This window comes from Stegostoma tigrinum, chromosome 20 (genome assembly GCF_030684315.1).
Source record: "Stegostoma tigrinum isolate sSteTig4 chromosome 20, sSteTig4.hap1, whole genome shotgun sequence".
In the NCBI taxonomy this organism is placed as follows: domain Eukaryota; kingdom Metazoa; phylum Chordata; class Chondrichthyes; order Orectolobiformes; family Stegostomatidae; genus Stegostoma; species Stegostoma tigrinum.
This window is the reverse complement of record NC_081373.1, coordinates 47534178-47556004: the sequence shown is the minus strand read 5'-3', so window position 1 is coordinate 47556004 and position 21827 is coordinate 47534178. Positions and strand designations below refer to the sequence as shown.

Here is a 21827-nt window from a genome sequence, read left to right as displayed (position 1 = left end):
TAGCTGTTATTTTTACAAGCTGGTGCTGCTTGACTTATCGTTATAACAGTAATGTTGTTTGATTTCTGGTACTGAGAAATCTCACACCGCAACAATTAGTTCATGCTCCAGCAACAGGTCTGCAACCACATGCCAACTCACATCAATCATAGATCAAAGCAGAACTGGACCAGTTATTCTGGGTGATCACAGTGGCAATTTATCTTGGAACTGCTGCAGTTAGAATTTGTCAATGAATTGTGCTTGGCACTGCACTTAAACTGCTTGAATTTAAAAAATGAGAGCCAACATACCCATTGAGTGTGATTTATTATTTGACTGTGGTGAGGTAGGTTAAATCCAATTCTCAGCTTGCGGTATCAGCACCAGTTTTGACTTTGCTGGGAGAGGGATCTGGTTAAAATTTTCAGTATGAATTTAGCTTACATCACTCTTGTTTTATGAGCTGTTGCTTATCATGTCGTCAAGCTCTTTGGACCGTCGCATAGTGGATGAACTGCCACTATCTCTTTTCGGGATAAAGGTCTACAAGCCCCATTTGGTCTACTGTAGCAGAGGAAAACCACTTGCTTGACTGACAAGAAGAGGCTCATGTCTTAAGTAACATCTTACAACATGTAGTATAAGGTACATTGGTATAATATACATTGTTACAGAGATTATGAGGAAATAGGAGGTCTCATTCCATGGAGATCCAAACCGTTCTCCCACCAAACCCACGTGACATCATCACATTCAATGGTGGTGAAGACTATCCTCACTAATAACCCTTCCCGACGCTTACATTCTTACGCTATCAAGCTTTTCTTCATTATTCATTTTTTATATATTTGTGCATATAATTACTTTAATCGCTAGTTGATGTCACAAACTCGGGCGGTATGGAGGGTTCACTTTTCTCTCACATCACATTCTCAACAGACTTGAAAGTTCAATGGCAGTGTTGCCACTAATTTTGTTTCCCTCTGTGTAGACCCCTGAGGTAATGTGTGGCAACCACTTCCAGTACTAGAAGTCAATGCTGTGAATGGTGTCAGACCTCGATCGTCATATACAGACCCTTGGATCGGTGGCGCGGCCCTTAATGAGGCATTGGTTATTGGGTCTTTGAATTGAAGACTGTTGCCTTTGGTTTTATTCATGACAGTAAGAGGTCTGAAAGTCCCATAAAGTACCTTTAAACTGGAGGACCTTTTATCTCTTGGGTTTCTTTTGCAGAAGATGGATTTCCTGTTGAAACAGGTCATCGCTTCTTTGCAAAATCAGAAGGACCTTTAATCTCATGAACTTCTCTCTGGGAGAACAGCTGCTCTGTTGAAATAGACACTTTCATCTCTATAATATCCTGAATTTTGGAACTAGACCATTTCTTCCATGTCTGGAATTTTGGGCATTTGTATCCCTCCTCAGTGTTGGCCTCCATGGAGTTGTATGCTTCTTGCTTTCTGTCAGCAGATCTTTATTCACATTCCATCTATATCGAAGTTGAAGTGTGCATATTCTTTATTCCAATTTGTTATTGACTTCAGAGACTTTCAAACACTCTCTGCGATTGTGGTATTGGTGAAACTAACATGCTCACTTTCTCAGTCGTACTATTTGAGCACTCATGGTTGCTAGGCATGATCTCTAATTTTGCAAGGTATGGAAATAAAGTTCTCTGACTGAAATTGCATCTTCAGAAACAGTTCAGCATCTGGTACCATACTCATTTGTTCACTAAACTATGTTCAACTCCAAGTTACCTTCATTGAAGATGCACTGCTCATCGATATCATGTTGCTCATAGTTTCACACAAATCTTGTTGATTCTCACAGTCTGAACTCTTTGCTGTGTTGATGATGGTGGGAATAATTTCAGTGAATCAGTATATTGCAAGTTTTCATCTTACTTACAACATGTAATGAATTACTTAGGTAACACAGCAAATCTTAAAGAGTTCTGTCTCCTGTTTGGGTTCCATCATGAATCTAGGGATCCCAATAAGATATTCTACAAGTTTTCTTTGATTGGTTGCTCCACTAACATCTGTTGCTCCACCGCATGCTCCTTGATTTTAACTGATTGGACACCATTGGACATTTGAAGAAGCAAGAGCTCGACATATGCATTTATAATCCAAGAGTAAAAATTCTTAATTGTCAAACATGCATTTTTTTCTGACATCCCTTGTGTTACATAGTTGTTCATATTAAACCTTTAAGCTTAGGTGATAGAGCTTCCCGACTCTGTAGCTACACTGCTGTCAACTACAGGCTGTGTTTTTTTCAGCAATGCTTCAGTGTCTAATACCACACCCCTGCATCAAGCTTGAAATTAGTGAGATGCACATCGACACCAATACCAGCTTGCTGGAAAGTTGAGACCAGCTCACCTAATTCACCTCTGATAACTTTATGCTTTTCTTCTGTTTTAGTCAATTGTGCCAATTGTAGCCTTAATAAACTATTCCTGTCTCCTTATTAGCTTTAGTGAATGAATATTTTCTGGAAGTGAACGACTGTGTTGCGAATAAACATTCATTTTTAATAACTGTACATTGTTTGTGTCTGTGAGGTCTCCTTGCTCCACAGCACTGATGATAACTATTAGTATCAGGTGTCTGTCCTACTTTTTAAACTGGTTCTTATCTGGCCTTTAGAGGGTATTGCACTTTATAAACAGAGTGGATTCTGTACATTCTCCTGAGATAAGCTTGATCTTCTCTTTGTAGGATTTATCTGCGTGGCTCCTGAGTTTTAATCTCACTCATCATCTGAATGGCTTTCTCTTCAGCTTAGTCAAATCTTCTTTTGTCTCTAATGAATCTGACAAAGACTCATCAGCAATTCTAGTAAAACTTCTGTCTCTTTTGCATTCTGATTTTAAAAATCCATGGTCACATTTTTCAGTAATCTGCAGAGACCATTAACATTATTACTGGTGTACACGCTTGGATGCTGAAACTTAATGTTAATATTGTTCTTTCATGGATGTCATTTGTTCTAAAGCTAAAGTAGTTTTCAAAAGCTTTAGCACTTCTTCAAAAGTACTAGCTATTTTTATACTTTGCTGAGTTATCACATCATCAGCAATGGGAGCTATAGTCCCAGTCAAGCACAAGAATACATCCACTTGACCAGTTTCTGATTTAGTACCTAATTTAGAGTTATTCTGCCCCTTGAAAGCTGTCTTCTCCAGGGTATCCAATGTTGTGTTTTGTTCAGCCCATCTCTGCAATTAAATCTTACTGGCAATATTATTTTTGATACCATGTCTTTCTAATGTGATTAATTATTTTCTTTATTTGAAAGGCCTTTAATTTGTAAGAATAACAATATTACTGCTATGTACCCACCTGCCCCAACACCGCTTCCCCCCACCTCCACCACCCTCAACCCTGTGCTGGAGGGATTTCCCATATTCCAGCAATGAAAAAAGACACCCATTTTTGTGAGTAAATTCTGTGTAAATTGGAGGATTTACACAGTTTTCCTGGATGAATTGTGCCAATTGCAGCCTTAACAAACCATTCCTGTCTCCTTAATAGCTCTCCTGAATGAATCCCATCCCTTCAACATAATTGCCAAGATGATTCCCTGTGTTTGGAGTTTGAATAAATGCTTCCTGTCTTTACGACAATTTTGCTAACGAATCTCCCACTTTTGCTGCAGCCTCAATAATCTCGAAGTTTTCTGTTTGTGTGAGATCTCATCTGCTTAGGCTTTCAAAATGCCCCTTTATTACATTAATTCTGGCTTTGTGGTATTCCTGTGTCTGGAATCTCATTTTAAATTGCTTCTGTAGCCCTCAGTTTTGTGATCCTACACTGTAGCTGTGCCTCATGGCACCCAATCAATATGACAGCAAAGCTGATTATTGAGCCCTAAGTACTGCTACTTTTCACTTTACAACCTGCAAATCCGCACAATCTTTAAAGCTTTCATTATTCACCAGGGACTCTACTCAGGCAGCCTCCAATGTCCATAGCATCATAGAATCTCTACAGTATGAAAGCAGGCCCATTTGGTCACACCGGTCCTCCAAACAACATCCCACCCAGATCCATTCCCCTACAGTATCTTTATCATCCTGCATTTCCCGTGGCTAATCCATCTAGCCTGCACATCCCTGGACACCATGGACAAAGTAGCATAGCTAACCTGCACATGTTTGAACTGTGGGAGGAAACTGGAGCACCTGGAGGAAAGCCACACAGTCATGGGGAGAATGTGTAAACTCCACATAGACGAACACCTGTGGCTGGAATCGAACAGGATCCCTGGTGCTCTGAGGCAATAGTGCTAACCACGGAGCCACCGTGTTATGGTAGCCCACGAATCCACTGCGTAAAACCCCAAAAGCTTTACTAACATCCTTTCGGGAAGGGTATCTGTTGCCCTTTCCTGGTCTAGCCGACATGAGATTCCAAAGCCACAGCAATGTAGTTGACTCTTAACTGCCCTCTCAGTAATTAGGGATGGGCAATAAATGCTGCCATAGCCAGAAGTGATTATATCCCATGAGTTAATAAAAAAGAAAACTCCAGCACAATCTGCAATCTCATAGCCTGGCATACCCCCACTTAACCATTACCATTAAGTCAGGGGATGAACTCTAGTTCAATGGAGAGTGCAGGAGGGCATGCAAGGAGCAGCACCAGAAATACACAAAAACAACAAAACTACATGCCTGTAAAGTAACATAAGCAGCAGGTGATAGACAGGACTAGAAGATTCCATAACCAGTAGATCACATCTAGCTCTGCAATCTCAGAGTTATAGATTCATACAGCACAGAAACAGACCCTTCAGTCCAAATCATCCAGACAATCATCCTAAACTGATCTAGTCCCGTTTGCCAGTATTTGGCCTATATCCCTCTCAATCTTTCCTAATCATGTACACATCCAGATGCCTTTTAAACATTGTAATTATTCTAGCCTCCACCATTTCCTCTGGCACTCATTCCATGCATACACCACCCTCTGTGTGAAAATGTTGCCCCCTAGATCCTTTTTAAATCTTTCCCCCTCACCTTAAACCTATGCCCTCTAATTTTGGACCCCCCCAACCCCAGGGGTAAAAACCTTGGCTATTTGCTCTATCTATGTCCCTCATTATTCTGTTAACCCCTTAAGGTCACCCCTCAGCGTCCAACATTCCAGGAAAAATAGCCCCAGCTTACTCAGCCTCTTCCCATAACTCAAAACCTCCAGCACCAGCAACATCCTTGTTAATCTTTCTAGAACCCACTAAAATTTAACATCTTTCCTATGAAAGGGAGATCAGAATTGATCACAGTATTCAAAAAGTGGCCTCATCAATGTCCTGTGCAGCTGCAACATGACATCCCAACTCCTCGACTTAATGCACAGACCAATAAAGGCAGTACTGCACATCCAGGCATGAATGGTGGTGGACAAATAAACAAATCATTGGAGGAAAACACTTCACAAACACTTTCATTCTCAATGATAAGTGGAGCTTAGCACTTTAGTGCAAAACACAAGGCTGAAGCATTCACAGCAATGTTCAGCCAAAAGAGCCAAATAGATGATCCATCTCAGCTTCCTCCAGAGGTCCCAGCATCACAGGTAACAGGCTTCAGCCAATTTTATTCATTCCACTTGATAACGAGAAATGGCTGGATCCAATGTTCTCTGCAAACGTTCTGGGACCTGACACCAGCGACAGTATTGAACATACGTTAGTGCGAATGCAGCCAAGCTGTCCCTGTAGAGTTATAACACTGGCATCTAGCCAACAATGTGAAAAGTTTCCCAGGTATGCCCTGTACGTAAAAAGCAGAATAAACCCACCCTAGAAAATTACTGCTCGATCTGTCTATTCTCAATCATCAGTAAACAGATGGAAGGTTTCATCAACAGGGTTAGTAAACATCACTTCCTCAGCAATAACTCAGTTTGGGTTTCGCCTGGGACACGTAGCTCCTGACCTCATTATAGCCTTGGTTCAAACATAGATAAAAGAGCTGAATTCTAGGGGTGAGCTAGGAGTGACAGCCCTTGATATCAAGGCTGCAATTGACCAAGTGTAGCATCAAGGAGCCCGAGCAAAACTGGAATCAATGGGTATCGGTGGCAAACTCTTTACTGAGTGGAGTCATACCCAGCACAAAGTAAGACAGTTGCAGTTACTGGAGGTCAGTCATCTCATCTTGAGGTCATCTCCACAGGAGTTCTTCAGGGGAGTGTCCTAGGCCCTTCAGCTGTTACATCGATGACCTTTCTCCAACAGTGTTTGCTCAAGTTTGCTCAATGTTCAGCACCATTTGTGACTCCTCAGATACTGAAGCAATCCATGTCCAAATGCAGCAAGACCTGGGCAATATTTGATAAGTATATCGTCCAGGCAAGTAACATTCATGCACCACAATTACCAGGTAATGGCTATTGTAGAATCATAGAACTCAGTCAGTGAAGCTGTCAGGGTGGAAAGCCTGTAAAACAGTGAAACGTTTCCTTGGGGCTCTGCTCTTTACTATTTTACAGGTGATTTTTAACATTTATTAAGTAATTTCATCCACCTTGGACTTTGCTTACTTTGATGTTGCCTGCTTTCACTGTAACATGGGATCAGTTAATACAGCTATACCTCGGCCTTCTGATGAACAAAAACAGCAGCAACCACACCAATACCAGGAGCACCAGAAAAAACAACAAAGGCCTTCCCATTTAACAATATGTCACTCCATAGGGCCAAGGGGATGATTCAAGGAGTCAATACAAATGGCAATGAATGCACAGCAAGAGGAGCCTCAACAGAAGAAAGCAGCTGTGCCTCAAACACTCACGGCAGATCATTCCTGACAAGAGGCCCTTCTAAGAGTGTCATGTGACTGTGTCAAGGTTACCACAACTGAACTTCTTCATTTCTTGCTCCATCCAGGGATCTGCAAGTAATGTATTTACTATCCACAAGTGTTTCTCGCAAGCGACAGAGGTTGTATTTGGTAAGTGTCTAACTCATGTCTGCTTTGACACTTATGTCATATTGATTTTGATGCATGATTCCCTAAGGGGGTTATAGGTTGCATAGAACTGCCTGAGAAGGGGCGATCAGCACTTTCTTGAAGTATTGTGCACCATATTAGTGTATGTACTTCCACAATACTGTTATTTCGGGAGTACCAGGAAATTGGCCCAGCTATGATGAAGGAACGATATTTGTAGGTCAGGATGAATTTGGAGGGGAGTTTGGAGGTAGTGGCACTTTCATGACTCAATGACCCTTGTTCTTATCACCAGAAGTCATCGGCTTCAAAGTTACTTTGGAAGAAGCTTTGGCCAGTTTCTGTAAGACATCTTGTAAATCTGTGTCAGTGTGCTGGTGGTGGAGGGAAAGATTGTGATTGAAGATTGTGGATGGGATGCAGATCACACAGGCTACTTTGACATCAGTGGTGACCAAGTTGTTGAAAGTTGTTGAATCTGTACTTATTCAGGGAAGTACGGTATTCCATAATATTGCTGACTGCTCCAGGGCACTCCTACAGCTTTGTTCAATCCGCACTGCTAATTGTGTCATCAACAGCAAATCTGGATATATGGCTTTCTATTCTTTTGCAAATTTGTTACTACAGATACATCCAAACCATGGTCAGAAAACACATATTAAATTTAAAATGCTTTAATTTATACCGAATCTCTAATAAGAAACAACCTGCCCCTTGACATTCAATTGTATTACCATCACTGAATATTCTGGCATCAACATCCCGGAGGTTACTATTGACTGGAAACTGGCCTGGACCAGCAGTACAAACACAGTGGCTAAAAGTGCAGGACAGAGGCTAGGAATCTTGCATTGAATACCTCCTTCCAAAGTCAGTCCACTATCTGCAAGGCACATGTGTATTGGATAGTTCACTGAGGTTTTGAACTTGAGGATGTTTAAAACATGTATGCCGTTGCTCCATAGACTTCTTCAAAATTCTCTTTCAGAAAACCAGTTTTATTTACAAAATATAAAGAATCAAATAAAGAAATGAATTGTTTTGTTCCTCCTGGTTTCTTTGGGATTGATTTCAAGTTCGAACAGTTTTTGAAAAGCCAAACATTCAAACCGGGCCTAATATAATGCTGATAGTCCTCACCTAAATGTTGATTAATGGTTAAGATTTTGGTTCCTGTTTTACCTGTAGCGAGTGAAACAGCCAGATCCCCAAGCCGATTGCAGCAAGCTATGAAATTAAGTGAGTGAATAAACTTTTTAAAAAATCAGATCTTCATAATTTTATGTTGTTTGTGAGCTGTAACTTCTGTCAGTTCAGCCTGTGGTCAATGTTGTTGCTGTGAATTTTTTTAAAAAGTGTTTCTTCCACTAAAAACCAAAAGAATGGTAGATTTTTAAAATTATAAGAATTTTATTTTGTAAAGTTAGCTCATGATTTTCTGAACTTTCTGTATTCATTCCATGTCTATTCCCCATGTTCACTTCCCACCTGCTCCATCTAATTCTATTAATATATCTTTCTATTCCTTTCTCCCTTATGTACTTAGCTAGCTTCCCAGTAAATATATCTATGCCATTTGTTTTGACTGTCCCACGTAGTGGCAAGTTCCACACTGTAAATACTTAATATAAATGAATTGGGATAGAACAAAAATAAGCTACATTATTTAGAAAAATCAGGGCAAGTTGCAGGTGAGAGAGAAGATAGGCTTGTATCATAGAGTATACAATACGGAATGTCTTAGAAGCGTATATTACATCAGAGGCATGAGATGTCAGGGTGACCAAATACGTACCAAACAGTTACCAATGAGGCTCTTCTTGTTTTACTTGGTGGCTGAGGACCTCACTCTTTCTTTTATATTCCACAGTACTATCTGAAGGAAGCTTACCGCACAATGAAATCGGAATGAGCTTCCTGCATTATCTGCTTCTCCGAACGTATGTGTTCCTGCTGCCGCGTGTCTACTATGTGACGTTTCTTCAGAATCTTCATTGCAAAAGTTTTGGATTCCTCACTCTTTAATTGAACCTTTTAAGAATAAAGAACAAGTTTTATTTGCACTTTCAAATTGCCTCAGTGTCCTTTCTGGTCTACAAATCTGGAATTTCACTTGTCACTGTTTATCATGATCAATATATTTTTAAAGTTACTTCCTTTTCTACTTAAACAAAAATTCCACTTAAACTGTAGAAATAATCTCTAGTCAATTAAAACAGAGCTAAGCTAACTAACATATAACATTTGCATACATCAGAGACAGGAACTGTAGTTGTTCAGCATTTCTAGGTTGCATTCCGCTTGGTGCTAATTCTGCATGATATAAACCCAGTGGTTTTGCTTCTGATGACCGTGAAGCTGTTAGTCTTTAGCATTATTATCAATTATTAGTATTGCAAGTGTCAGCAACCTCTGGCATTTCTTTATCTGCATTTGAATGCAGAAATTGAGAAACTGCTATCAGAGATCAGGTTATGAGGTTTATAGGGTAGGAAGTGGATCTTGGCTCTTTGGTAGGTCAGTAATGACTCAATAAGCCTCTTTCTTCACTGAATGGATTGTATTTTTAGATAAACAGGGAAAGATTCAGACCATCTTTCCACAGGCAAGTGTAAACCCTTCATATCTGCTCTCCAATGAGGCACCTTCTCATTAATATGAATGAGAAATTGTTCAAGAATTATGAAAGTTCTTACCTGTTCAGGTTATTATATAGTGTAACTGGGATGAATATTGGTAATGGACAAAAAGTTGCCTGAAGAGTAAATGGGGAGTTCTTGTCAGAAAGGTGCTATCAAGTGTAGGTCCTCAGATGTCAGCATTAGGAATATGTCATCTGATTGACTTTACAGTTTTATAAGTGGAAAGGTAGAAGGTGGCCCAGAAATTACAGAGGGAAGTTGAACAATGTTTGTCAATGTGGACAGCAATGAGAAATTTAACTCAGACAAATGTAAATTATGGCACATAGGAAGGAAAATATAATGGTTGACCCACTGACTGCAGGCATGAGATGAACATAGATAGATATTAAATTGCAAAAGATGAAATTGCAAAATTGTTTCGTGCCTAATCACCCAATTCAACTGAACAATCAAAAATGACAGGAGAATATATACAACCACAATGGTGCTTGTCATAGGAAGTCAAGGACAAACTGCACAGTGCTTTGGCCAGACCCAATCTCGAGTACTGCACCTGGTTCTGATTTTGACACAATAAGGTACTGATTGAAGCACCAGGGACAGTGCAGCAACAAGAAACTGGTTTCTGGTGTCATGGGGCAATGGGTCATCAGGAAAAACAACTGGAAACTTGAGCTTTGAAACTGGATGGGGGCATCTGAGAAAATTTTCTTCCAAAGGTACACATGATCACACAGCACAGTGACTCAGTGGTTGGCACTGCTGCCAGGAACCCAGGATTGATTCCACCTTTGGGTAACTGGCTGTGTGGAGTTTGCATGTCCTGTGTCTGTGTGGTTTTCCTCTGGGTGGCTCTGGTCTCCTCCCATTGTGCAAGGGTGGACTGGCTATGTTATATTGCCCATAATGTTCAGCTATGTGCGGACTAGATGTATTAGCCAAGGGAAATGCAGGGTAACAGGGGTAGGGTAGGGGATGTGACTGGGTGGAATGCTCTTCTGTGGGTCAGTGTGGACTTGATGGGCCGGATGGCCTGATTCCACAATGCAGGGATTCTATGATTCTATGATAGCCAGGAACAGATGTAAAGAACAAAGTCAATTTGAAAAATGGCTTTAAACCAATTTTTGACAGAGGGAACGTAAGTGCAAATTAGTAAGCAGCAATATTTACACAATATTATACAAACAAGGCCAATTTCTCATTGAACCTGGATAAAGTAGCGTCAAAAATATTCTGGAATGAATTAAGAACTAATTGCTAAGTTTTGTTTTCTGGATGAAATGAACCAAGATCAAAGGTGCAAACTTCCTCAATCAGCTTGCTCCCCAAAGAAACAGAAATGGCGTGGTCAGTAAAGAAATAATTTAATCCTGCTATGCTATTTGAATGCAGGCTGAAAGTTGGCAGCAACAGGATTTCTGAGTAACTTTCACTGAAGTTACTGCAATTGTGAACATTTCTGTAAGATGTTATTGAATTTCGCTGAATGTAGCCCCTGAGCTGACTTTTGACCCAAAAGTCATCAGTTGGTGACTTTTCTCCAAACTACGAAGTGCTCGGTAAGTATTGTACCCAAGGAGGTCACATTTCCCAAGGGGATTCTCACTGCGTTAACTTGATCAGCCACAATGTGTGATGCAACGAGAACTGCCAAAGCTCCAGAAAACTCTAGGTCAGATTAAGGTTTCAATGAAAACACAAATATATGATGGAGGGTGGGGGAATGGGTAGAGTGTGGCCAATGTGACCCAATGTAGAGGTGGGGTTCAGGCTGGAGCCCCACGTCCTGAATAAAATTAAAAGTAAAAACTTTATTTTAAAATGGTCTGTTCCTAATGGGATCAGCAAAATGGATGTTTCTGGCAAAAACAAACCCAGTACTTTCTACCGGCAGGCTATTCTCTGGATAGGCTTCCTCATTTCTTCTGAAAGAAAGAACTGAGGATGCTGGAAATGAGAAACAAAATCAGAAATTGTGAGAAAAACTCAGCAGGTTTGGCAGCATCTGAGGAGAAAAAGCACAATTAAAATTTCGCGTCCAGTGACTATTCTTTGGAATTGGTTTCTGGTTTTTTCGTTGGCTGTCACTGTTGACGAGTCCTGACTGGCACAGTAACCCAGCAATGATAAACATATTGAGACAAGTTCTCTCTGAGCCATTGAATTTTGGTAACGTTATTACTGGAGGCTTTAGCAGCACATAATTCAGAACTTTTGCTTCTGCCATTTTTCCGAACTGCGTCTTTCGGGCATGACACACTGAATTGAGGTCATTAACATACTATTCTGGTTTAAGGGGTCTTCTAGCCCTATTTGATGAGGAAATTTGGTTGTTAAGTTTGCCGTGATTTTTTTTTAAGGTAATTAACTGGCTTGAAACACATTTTAACACCTTGAGGATGTGCAGGGTGCTATATAAAATGCATCATTTTTGCTTCTTTGCTCCTTTTCTTTGTGTTAATCAGTCGCCAAACTCTGGAAAACCCTCCCTAAACCACTCCCACTGTCCATCTCTAAGGACAGTCCTTCTACCTATATCTTTCATAAGGGTTTTAGTCATCTGTTCTGATGTCTCCTTCTTTGAGCTGGCATTAATTCTTGTCTGATTACACACCTCTGAAACATATTGGGACTCCATGAAGTTAGAAGTGCCATATAAATGCAAGTTGTGGCCACAGCTATACTTAATAATCCAAGTCAAATAAAGACTGTCACCAACTGAAAGCAGAATACTGAGGATTAACAAAATTCATTACACCTCACATTGTGTGTCATCACACTTTCAGTCAGAGGATGGACAATGGAGGTTTATTTTCAGTAAAAAGCATGGCTCAGTGGAACATCTAGTTCCACTGGAACTACAGGATAAATACAGAGCTAAAGACAGAGTGGAACTGGAGGAACACAGCAGGCCAGGCAGCAACAGAGGAACAGGAAAGCAGACATTTCAGATCAGGACCCTTCTACAGAAATTGGGGGGGTGGGAGGGGCAAGGGAAGGGAGCTTAAATAGAGAGAGATGGGGTGGGGCTGGAGAAGGTAGATGGGATGGTGATAGGTGATTGCAGGTAGGCAGTGGTGGGGGGTTGGTCAGTGAGGTGGGAGGATCGGATAGGTGAGAGTGGTAGGTGTCAGGTCAAGGAGGGGGGCATGAGAGGAAGGGTTGGTCATGGGATGAGGTCAGGAGTGGGGAGATTGTGAAACTGGCAAAATCCACATTTATCCAACGTATCATTTTCTGCCACCTACTATCCGATCCCACAACCAAAAATATATTTCCCTCTTCACCCCTATCTGCCTTTCAAAGGGGCCACATTCTCTGCGACTCCCTTGTCCACTCCACACTCTCCAATAGCTACACCCCCACCGTCACCTTTCCCTGCAACCGCAGGAAATGCTACACCTGCACCCACAGCTCCCTCCTCACCCCCATCCCAGGCAAACAAACCTTCCACATTCGACAGAGGTTCACCTGCATATCCGCTAATGTGATCCCATTGTATCCACTACTCCAGATATGGCCTCCTCTACATCGGTGAGACCAAGCAGAGGCTCAGAGACTGCTTTGTAGAGCACCTGCGTTCTGTTCACAACAAACGATAACACCGTCCAGCCATGAACCATTTCAACTCTCCCTCCCACTCGCTGGATGACATGTCTATCCTGGGCCTCCTCCAGTGTCATAACGACCCCACCAGGAAACTGGAGGACCAGGACCTCAGTTTCTGCCTTGGGAGCCTACAACCTAATGGTCTCAATGTAGATTTTACCAGTTTCAAAATCTTCCCACTCCCGGCCTCATCTGAGGACCAACCCTCCCTCTCATCCCCACCTACTTGACCTGACACAACCTGTCCATCTTCTCTCCCACCTATCGGCTCCTACCACCTCACTGGCCAATTCCCCACCACTGCCTACCTGAACTCACCTATCACCATCCCACCTACCTTCTTCAGCCGCACCCTACTCTATTTATTTCTGAGCTCCCTTCCCTTCACCCCAACTTTCCTGCTCCTCCGATGCTGCCTGGCCTGTTGTGTTCCTCCAGCTCCAAACTGTGTTACCTCTGACTCCAGCTTCTGCGGTTCTTACTATCTCTGAGTGAAAATAAACACAGCTAACTTTTTATGAACTGGTAAATATGGGACCTGGAGTGTATCAGTTGATCAAACATTCTGGTTGTAAAAACACACACTAAGTATTAGAAACATAATGCAGTGGGTATACACATCACTGTTATATTTCATCTACAGCATAAATCACTTAAATGATAAATAATAAATTACTGGCAGAGAATGTTCTCAGTCACACCTTCGAATAACTGCTCAGAGATCATGGTAATACAGTAATTTGAGGGATATAATTTTTGTTGGTTTATGGAGAATGTTGCTTTATAAAGTGTTGGTTAAAACAACATTTGCTGTAGTTTTATAAAGGCAGTTGCTTTGTAATTATTTTTAAGGCAGAAATCCTACCTCAAGATACTGACGATAATTTCTAAAACCCTTCAGCTTTGTTCTTACTGCTTGTTATATCACATGAATCCATCAAATATCCCATGGACTTAGAAACTCCCTGGATTCATTATTTCAAATTGAAATACAAAACGAGAAAATTATTGCAACTATTAGAGGATTTCCCTTTAGAGTCATTGACTGTTGAATTCCCTCCTCAAGCATCTCTGCTTCTCCACCTCGAAAATATTGCTGAAACATTCGTCAATGATTTTGCTTCTGATCATCTTTTCTCATGCCCCCTTCAGTAGCACAGTGACAAATTTCATTTGCAAGTGTTCTTGTGAAGCACCTTGGGATGTTTTCATCATTTGGAGATATCTCAATTTAATGCTTCAATTAAAAAAAACTTTCCTCTAAAAGACTTAGTCATTAAACAAAACTTTATTGTACCTCAATCCTGCAAATAAGCAATTGTATAATAATGTGTATTTTGTTCTTGCTTATTCTTGTGCAGATTTCCAACATGTCTGCCACTCATTTGTGCCTGGAACATTGCTGATCAGCAAACAGATTCTCATTACAAATGTCGATTTACCCTCTATAGTCACAGCGGTTTCTAACTGATGGTTGTTAAGAAAGAGATTTGTATGTTAATTTATTTCCTTAACAGGTTTCACTAGCAGAACTAGCTTGCTTTCTTGTTGTGAAAATTGCCAAATGTCTACTTTAATCTACCCAATTCATGTAACACTCAGCAGTAGATAGCAGGAATGCTGGAGAATCTGAGATAACAAGGCGTAGAGCTGGATGAACACAGCAGGCCAAGCAGCATGAGAGGAGCAGGAAGGCTGACGTTTCAGGCCTGAAGAAGGCTCTAGGCCTGAAACGTTAGTGTTCCTGCTCCTCTGATGCTGCTTGGCCTGCTGTGTTCATCCAGCTCTACACCTTGTTACCTCTAACACTCAGCAGTGTAGTTCTATCATTGTGGGCATTTAAAGAAATGCAATTTTTTTTTGTTAGTTACTGTTTAAATGATTTGTCTTTTTTTTAACTAATTCTCCTCCATGACTTTGCCTCTGTCAATTTACCCATTAATTTCTCAGTCTTCTGTATTTCGATTTCCATATCCTCTTGTTTTCATATTTCACTTTAACAAGAACACATAAAGGTCAGGAGGACAGACTATTCAGCCCATCTAGTGGACCTTGCATCGTTGTGATTACTTCTCTGTTTATTTCACTTTCATTTTGTTTATTTTCCACCATTTTTGTTTGGTGTTGATCTTTATTTTCTCTATCATTTTCTTTTGATTCACTGCACATATATTTTCATGCCCTAACCTTATTTCCTACTTCTACGAAATGAAAACACAACCCTTTCCATTCCTAAACTGTAGCTCTTCCATTTCCATAGCTCCTCATTCATCATTTGTTTCTATAATTGTTGGCCATTCTATTCCTGTAGCTATCCGTACAGAGTCAGGGTCACAGTTATAGAGAGTACAAGATGGCAACAGACCCTTCGGTCCAAATCATCCATGCAGACCAGATATCCTAAACTATCCAGTTTCATTTCCCAGCATTTGGCCCATATCACTCTAAAGCCTTCTTACACACGTACTCATCCAGCTGCCTTTTAAATGTTGTAACTGTACCAGCCAACATCACTTCCTCTGGCAGCTCATTCCAAACATGCACCACCCTCTGCGTAAAAATGTTGCTCCTTCGATCCCTTTTAAATCTTTCCCCCTCACCTTAAACCTATGCCCTATAATTTTGGACTCCCCCACCTTGGTGAAAAGACCTTAGCTATTCACCCTATCCATGTCCCTCATGATTTTATAAACCTTTGCAAAGTCACCCCTCAACTTCCAACACTGCAGGGAAAATAGCTCAGTTCCTTCAGCTTCAGACAAAATCCAGGCAAAGGGATTAACACTCAATAATTTCTCTGCTCCCCCATTCCCTATCTCTAGAAAAGAACCATTAAATGTTGACTAAGGTGATCAGGGAAATATAACGTAAAAGATCTACTGACAAGCAGCTTGGTAACTAGCAGTAAAAGAACAGAGAACATCTACTTTTCTAAAGGGAATTGCAAATAATGTGTGGAGTTCATTATACAGCTAAGCGAACTCCAATCTGTTTTTATTTTGACTATGTGGCTCCTGTGGGTAACTTTCACCCTTTTTGTATTTTCATTCTCAGGATGTGGACGAGGCCGGCATTTATTGCTCATCCACACTTCCCCTGCTTTGATACAAATGTGTGGCTTTCCAGGCCACTTCAGAACAGTGTTAAAAGTCAACCGCACTAGTTTGGGACAGAGTGACTTATTTGCCAGACTGGGTAGGATCACCAGGTTTCTTGCCCTAGAGGTCATTGGTAAACCAGTCTGGTTTTTGACAATGATCCAATTGCCTTTGGGCACTTTCAAACTATATTTTTCTGCGAATAGAAATGTGGAAATTGCCAAAATAGGATTTGAACTCACTCCCTAGATTATTAAACCAGGAACAAAACCATTAAACTATTGACAGAAAGAATACCCAATCTCTGATCTCACTGATCAAGGGAACTAGTTACATGGACTTAGAAGCATACTTAAAGCAGATTTGAGACATTGTGGATAAATGGTTGTGAATAACATACAAACAAAACCAACACAATAGTGTTCAGATAAATATTTATATTATATTTAGATTTAGATCTTATTGTCATATGTGCTCAAGTACAGATGTACAGGAGTACAGTGAAAAGTGTATAATGATGCCACACACAGCTCCACCTTAGGTACACAGGCACTTAGGTACCAAAAACTTAGGTGCAAAGTAATAAAAGAAACAAACTACCATCATAGAATAAGTAGAAAAAATAAAGAACTAAGGTAATAGTTAACATTAAAGTTCTGGATTGGTTTATTTGAAAACCTGTTGGACTATAACCTGGTGTTAGGTGAATTCTGATTTTGTCCAACATTGGCACCTCCACATCACCACGGGAGGGAAGATAATGCAAAACCATCATTAGTCTGCAATAAGAAGGCTGACTCCTCCCATTATTAAACACTCTTTCTGATATTGTCCACATAGGATCATTGGGGAACCATGACCAATCCAGCCACATGGGGTTAACAGGGACAGCTTCAAGAAGGTGCAGAGAAATTTAGGAGGAACAAATGCTCGGGGTCAGCAGCAACCTCCAACTGCTGCGAATAGCCTCCACATGAAGAAATCACAGATGAAGGTCTCTTCATGAAGAGGAGGTGATATATGGGCTGACAGTCTATTGTCTACAATGACAGTTCCTCCAGATGAGTCGAGTACCATGTCACTGGGGGTGCATGATACCACGATAGTGGGATGGTGCATACATAATAAGGCATGCTGTGGAGAATTGTGTGAACTAACTCACCACAGCTCACAGAGAAACCCTCCACTGAACAACCTGAAATTGCCACCGCCAATTTTTGGTAAAATTTAACCCAACGTGTTAAGCATCTATTAGACCTCGTCAGAATGTATATGGATTTGGCCAGTACATGCTCATTCCAAAGGCTTTAACCGATTTTTGTATAATGTTGGCATATTCAATTTGGAGATCCCTGGATTGACACTAGCTGTGCTAAGACACTCAATATGAACGACAACTGGTTTTAACCAGCATTCAGTCATTGGAGGAGAATTGGTTGTTTCAGGTTTTTGCTGCTTTGTAAAGAAATTTCTGAGGAACAGTCATTTCCTTAAACCTCGGGTATTCTATAAGGAAAAACATAGGATCAAATAATAGCCAAATGTTGAAATGATCTAGATTCTGGATGCAGGCATCAATACAGTAAAAGCATTAAGAAGAGGCAGAATGAGGATGAAAGCAAATCTTGTTAGAAGGTCTTGCCAATACGGCACAAGATACAAACTGGAGCAATAGTATGGACAGACAGAATGACGCGATTTCCCAAAGAATGGTGCTTCAGGTATGACTTTGAAGCAACTACGGAAGAGTGCCAAGAGAATACTGAAACTGAGCACAAAGATAATGTTGATTCAAACCAAATTACACTGGAATACATGCATTTTAGTCCTACAATGGGAGTATTGGATGTAATGTTAACTACATAATATTGGATAATTCTTGCAATGATTGGTTAAAACATTATTTTGATTCACTAACGAGTTTAATGCAAGGTTAAGAAATATGGAAGCAATTTCTTTTACATTTGACAATCAAACACATCTTGGTTGTTAAAAGGATTTGTAATTCCATGTGAAATAGTTGGAAGGTACTTTGTCATAACCAATTTAGCGTCTTATCAATATCTTATGCTGATGAGTAGAGGCAATTACTTTTGTCATGTCAGTTGACCTATGGCTTATTTGGGTTATGTTCAATAAAAAAATCAATCCTCCAATATTTTATTAGTATCATAGGAATACATCGTCAGAAATCTTCATGATTCTTATGGGATTTATGCAGAATTTGTGACCTGCGATATTAATAAGATTAGATTTTAAATTCAGGAGTCATGAATGCAGGGATTTCGAATATATTGGTTTGGATATCAAGGGAAGTCGGACTGAATTCATTTTAAAGACTTTACTCTCAATCTGGTTAATTATACTGTCATAATGATGACATTGAATCTTATAAGAATTTTTTGATTCTTCCATTCAGTGTAGGCCAGTTGCAGATTTGGTGTGTTGGAGTTAAGCAAAATAATGGTAGCAAGAATATTTCAAAGGAAAATAAAATATTGAATCTGATAAATGAATGTTTAAATTCTCACCATTAGATGATCCAAAGACATTGAAACCCATTATTTTTAGTGATGAACAGCATGCCAATTTTCCTGATGTGTATTTGAATGCAGTTAGTTTTAGAATATTGCCACTAGGTGAGAACAGGAAATATTATTTTCGTGACTGAGGAAAATGAAAGTTATTATTAAAGATATCAGGCTGCAAAATGTTGACCCTTGTGAAATTCATGGATTATTTGTTTAACATTTTAGGTGAAATTCTTTATACTGGACATACTGAAACTAGAATGTGAGATAGTAGGAACTGCTGATGCTGGAGCCTGCAATAACAAGGTGTGGAGCTGGATGAACACAGCAGGCCAAGCAGCATCAGAGGAGCAGGAAAGCTGACATTTTGGGTCTGGGCCCTTCTTCAGAAATGAGGAAGGGGAAGGTGGTTCTGAAACAAATAGAGAGGGGAGATGATAGAAGGTGGATAGTGGAGCAGATGGGTGGGAGAGAAGACGGACAGGTCAAGGAGGCAGGGATGACACTAGTAAGGATGAGTGTAGGTGAGTGGGGATGGGGGTTGGTCAGTGAGGTGGGAGGAGCGGATAGGTGGGAGGGAAGATGGACAGGTCAAGGAGGTGGGGATGAGAGCCGGGTGCTGGTCTTGGGATGAGGTCGGGGGTGGGGAGATTTTGAACCTGTAAATTCCACATCGAGACCATTGCATTGTAGGGTTCCACTCATGGACATTCCTCATTTTTCAAGGACCGCGTCATACCCTCATCCACCCGTGGTCAAAAACACCCTTGATCGCATCTATTGTGTTTCCCGCACCTCAGCCCTCACACCCCCTCCCTGCAATAAAAGCAAAGACAAAATTCCCCTTGTCCTCAGGTATCATCCCATTAATCTCCAGATTCAACGCAACAATATCCGCCACGTCCGCCACCTGCAATCTGATCCCCTACCAAGGATATATTTCCCTCCACATCCTTATGTGCCTTCCTGAGGGACTGCTCTGTGTGCGACTCCCTTGTCTGCTCCACATTCCCCTTCAGCCCCACAAGCCCCGGCACCTTTCCCTGCAACCGCAGGAAATGCTACACCTAACCCTACACCTCACCCCTCACCCCCATCCCAGGCCCCAAGAAGACTTCCCACGTCAAGCATAGGTTCACTTGCAGATCCGCTAATGTGATCTATTGTATCCGCTGTTCCCGATGTGGCCTCCTCTACATCGGGAAAACCAACTGGAGGCTCAGAGTCCACTTTGCGGAACATCTATGCTTGGTTTGCAACAAACAACAGCACCTCCCAGTTGCGAACCATTTCAACTCCCCCTCCCACTCCCTGGATGACATGTCCATCCTGGGCCACCTCCAGTGTCACAACAATGCCACCCAAAGGCTGGAGGAACAGCACCTGATATTCCGCCTTGGAGCCCTACAACCCAATGGTCTCAATGTGGACTTTACTCACTTCAAAGTCTCCCCACGCCCAATCTCATCCCAAGACCAGCAACCCCATCCCCGCCGCCTTGACCTGTCCATCTTCTCTCCCACCTATCCGCTCCTCCCATCTCACTGACCAGCCCCACCCCCACTTCCTACCTACACTTACCCTTACGAGCTTCATCCCTGCCTCCTTGACCTGTCCGTCTTCTCTCCCACCTATCTGCTCCACTATCCACCTTCTTTCACAGTACCCCACTTCTCTGTTTATTTTAGAGATCCCTTCCCCTCCCCCATTTCTGAAGAAGGGTTCAGACTTGAAATGTCAGCCTTCCTGCTCCTCTGATGCTGCCTGGCCTGCTGTGTTCATCCATATCCACACCTAGTTATCTCTGAAGCTAGAATATGCATTGAATGTGACATAAATAATTGCTTATCAGAGAATGTTGTATGGTTTGCAAAAATTGAGTTAGATAAATATTATGAATTGACCTTGTTGGCTTGAAGCATGGGATGAAGGGAAAGTAAATCTCCAAAATTTGAATCGGTTGGTTCAAGCCATCAACTATTGTGCTGTTTGACAAAAAGAAATGCTGATTTATGAATGCTCACAACTACAATACGATCCCACACAGGGTGTCATTTTAAAGATTCAACATATGAACATTTCCTGTATTTACAAATGGTTATTTTGTCCTGCATTGTGTTCCCACTTGTGTGCAATTCAACTTCTGAAAAGACTCAGGAACAGTACCCATTCACGACTAGGAGACTGCCTGTACAAGATGTTGTTAGTGGGTCTAGGGGAGGAATGGCTCACAATGCAATGCCTCGTACTTTGAGACAACATATGAAGAATACAGTTAACTCTGATTTTAAAGAAAGAGAACGGGGTATTGTATTTGAGCTTAATTGTACGCAGATGGTGGATATTGACTGTGGCTTCAGTTATGATCCAGTATATTGGTGCAGACTGAAAAGGGTTGCTGGGTTTGGAGGTGTAGGTTCTGTAATGCATATTTTTATATGCAAAACCTTATGTAAAGTTTGGCTGCTTTACTGCTGGGTTTTCTGGTTTAGAAAGGCCTGTGTTGTGTGTTGCGATGACGAAAACAGAAGATCTCATATTGCGCCCATTACAATGAACGCATTAGCACAAGAATAGCTTTTATTCTCGTGTTTTTTTTTCAAAAATCCCATTCATTTTTAAAAACCATAGTAAGTGAAATGAGCAGAAAATTCAAAAAACAATCTGGAATTTCAATGCAAGATTCCTGCTGTCTTTGAAACATTATGTGAAGAATTTATACTACAATGTGTTTCTTGGTGGCTATTTTAAATTTCAGGCCTGATTGCTCTTGATCACAAGGCATAATTTTTCAAAACAACATTCACTGTAGTTAATTTGTGAAGAACGCAGTGGCCAAGGTCATTCATCCAACACTAAAATGAATCCCAAAGCGTAATGATTTGTCTAAGATGAAAATGGGAAGACCAAATGCACATTCTGACAATGCCAGCTTTCTGGAATGATCAGAATAACAATCGAGGATTGTCATCAACTTTGAGCC

General features: G+C 41.0%; 1 protein-coding gene across 3 annotated transcripts in view; it reads right to left on the bottom strand.

Moving 5' to 3' along the window:
- prkg1b (protein kinase cGMP-dependent 1b) overlaps nucleotides 1–21827 on the bottom strand; it is a 716840-nt gene that overhangs the window by 27517 nt on the left and 667496 nt on the right. For all 3 annotated transcript variants that reach the window (XM_059653149.1, XM_059653147.1, XM_059653148.1), the window contains exon 11: nucleotides 8850–8989. In XM_059653149.1, the coding sequence (XP_059509132.1) occupies nucleotides 8850–8989 (140 nt within the window). The remainder of the gene's footprint in view (nucleotides 1–8849; nucleotides 8990–21827) is intronic.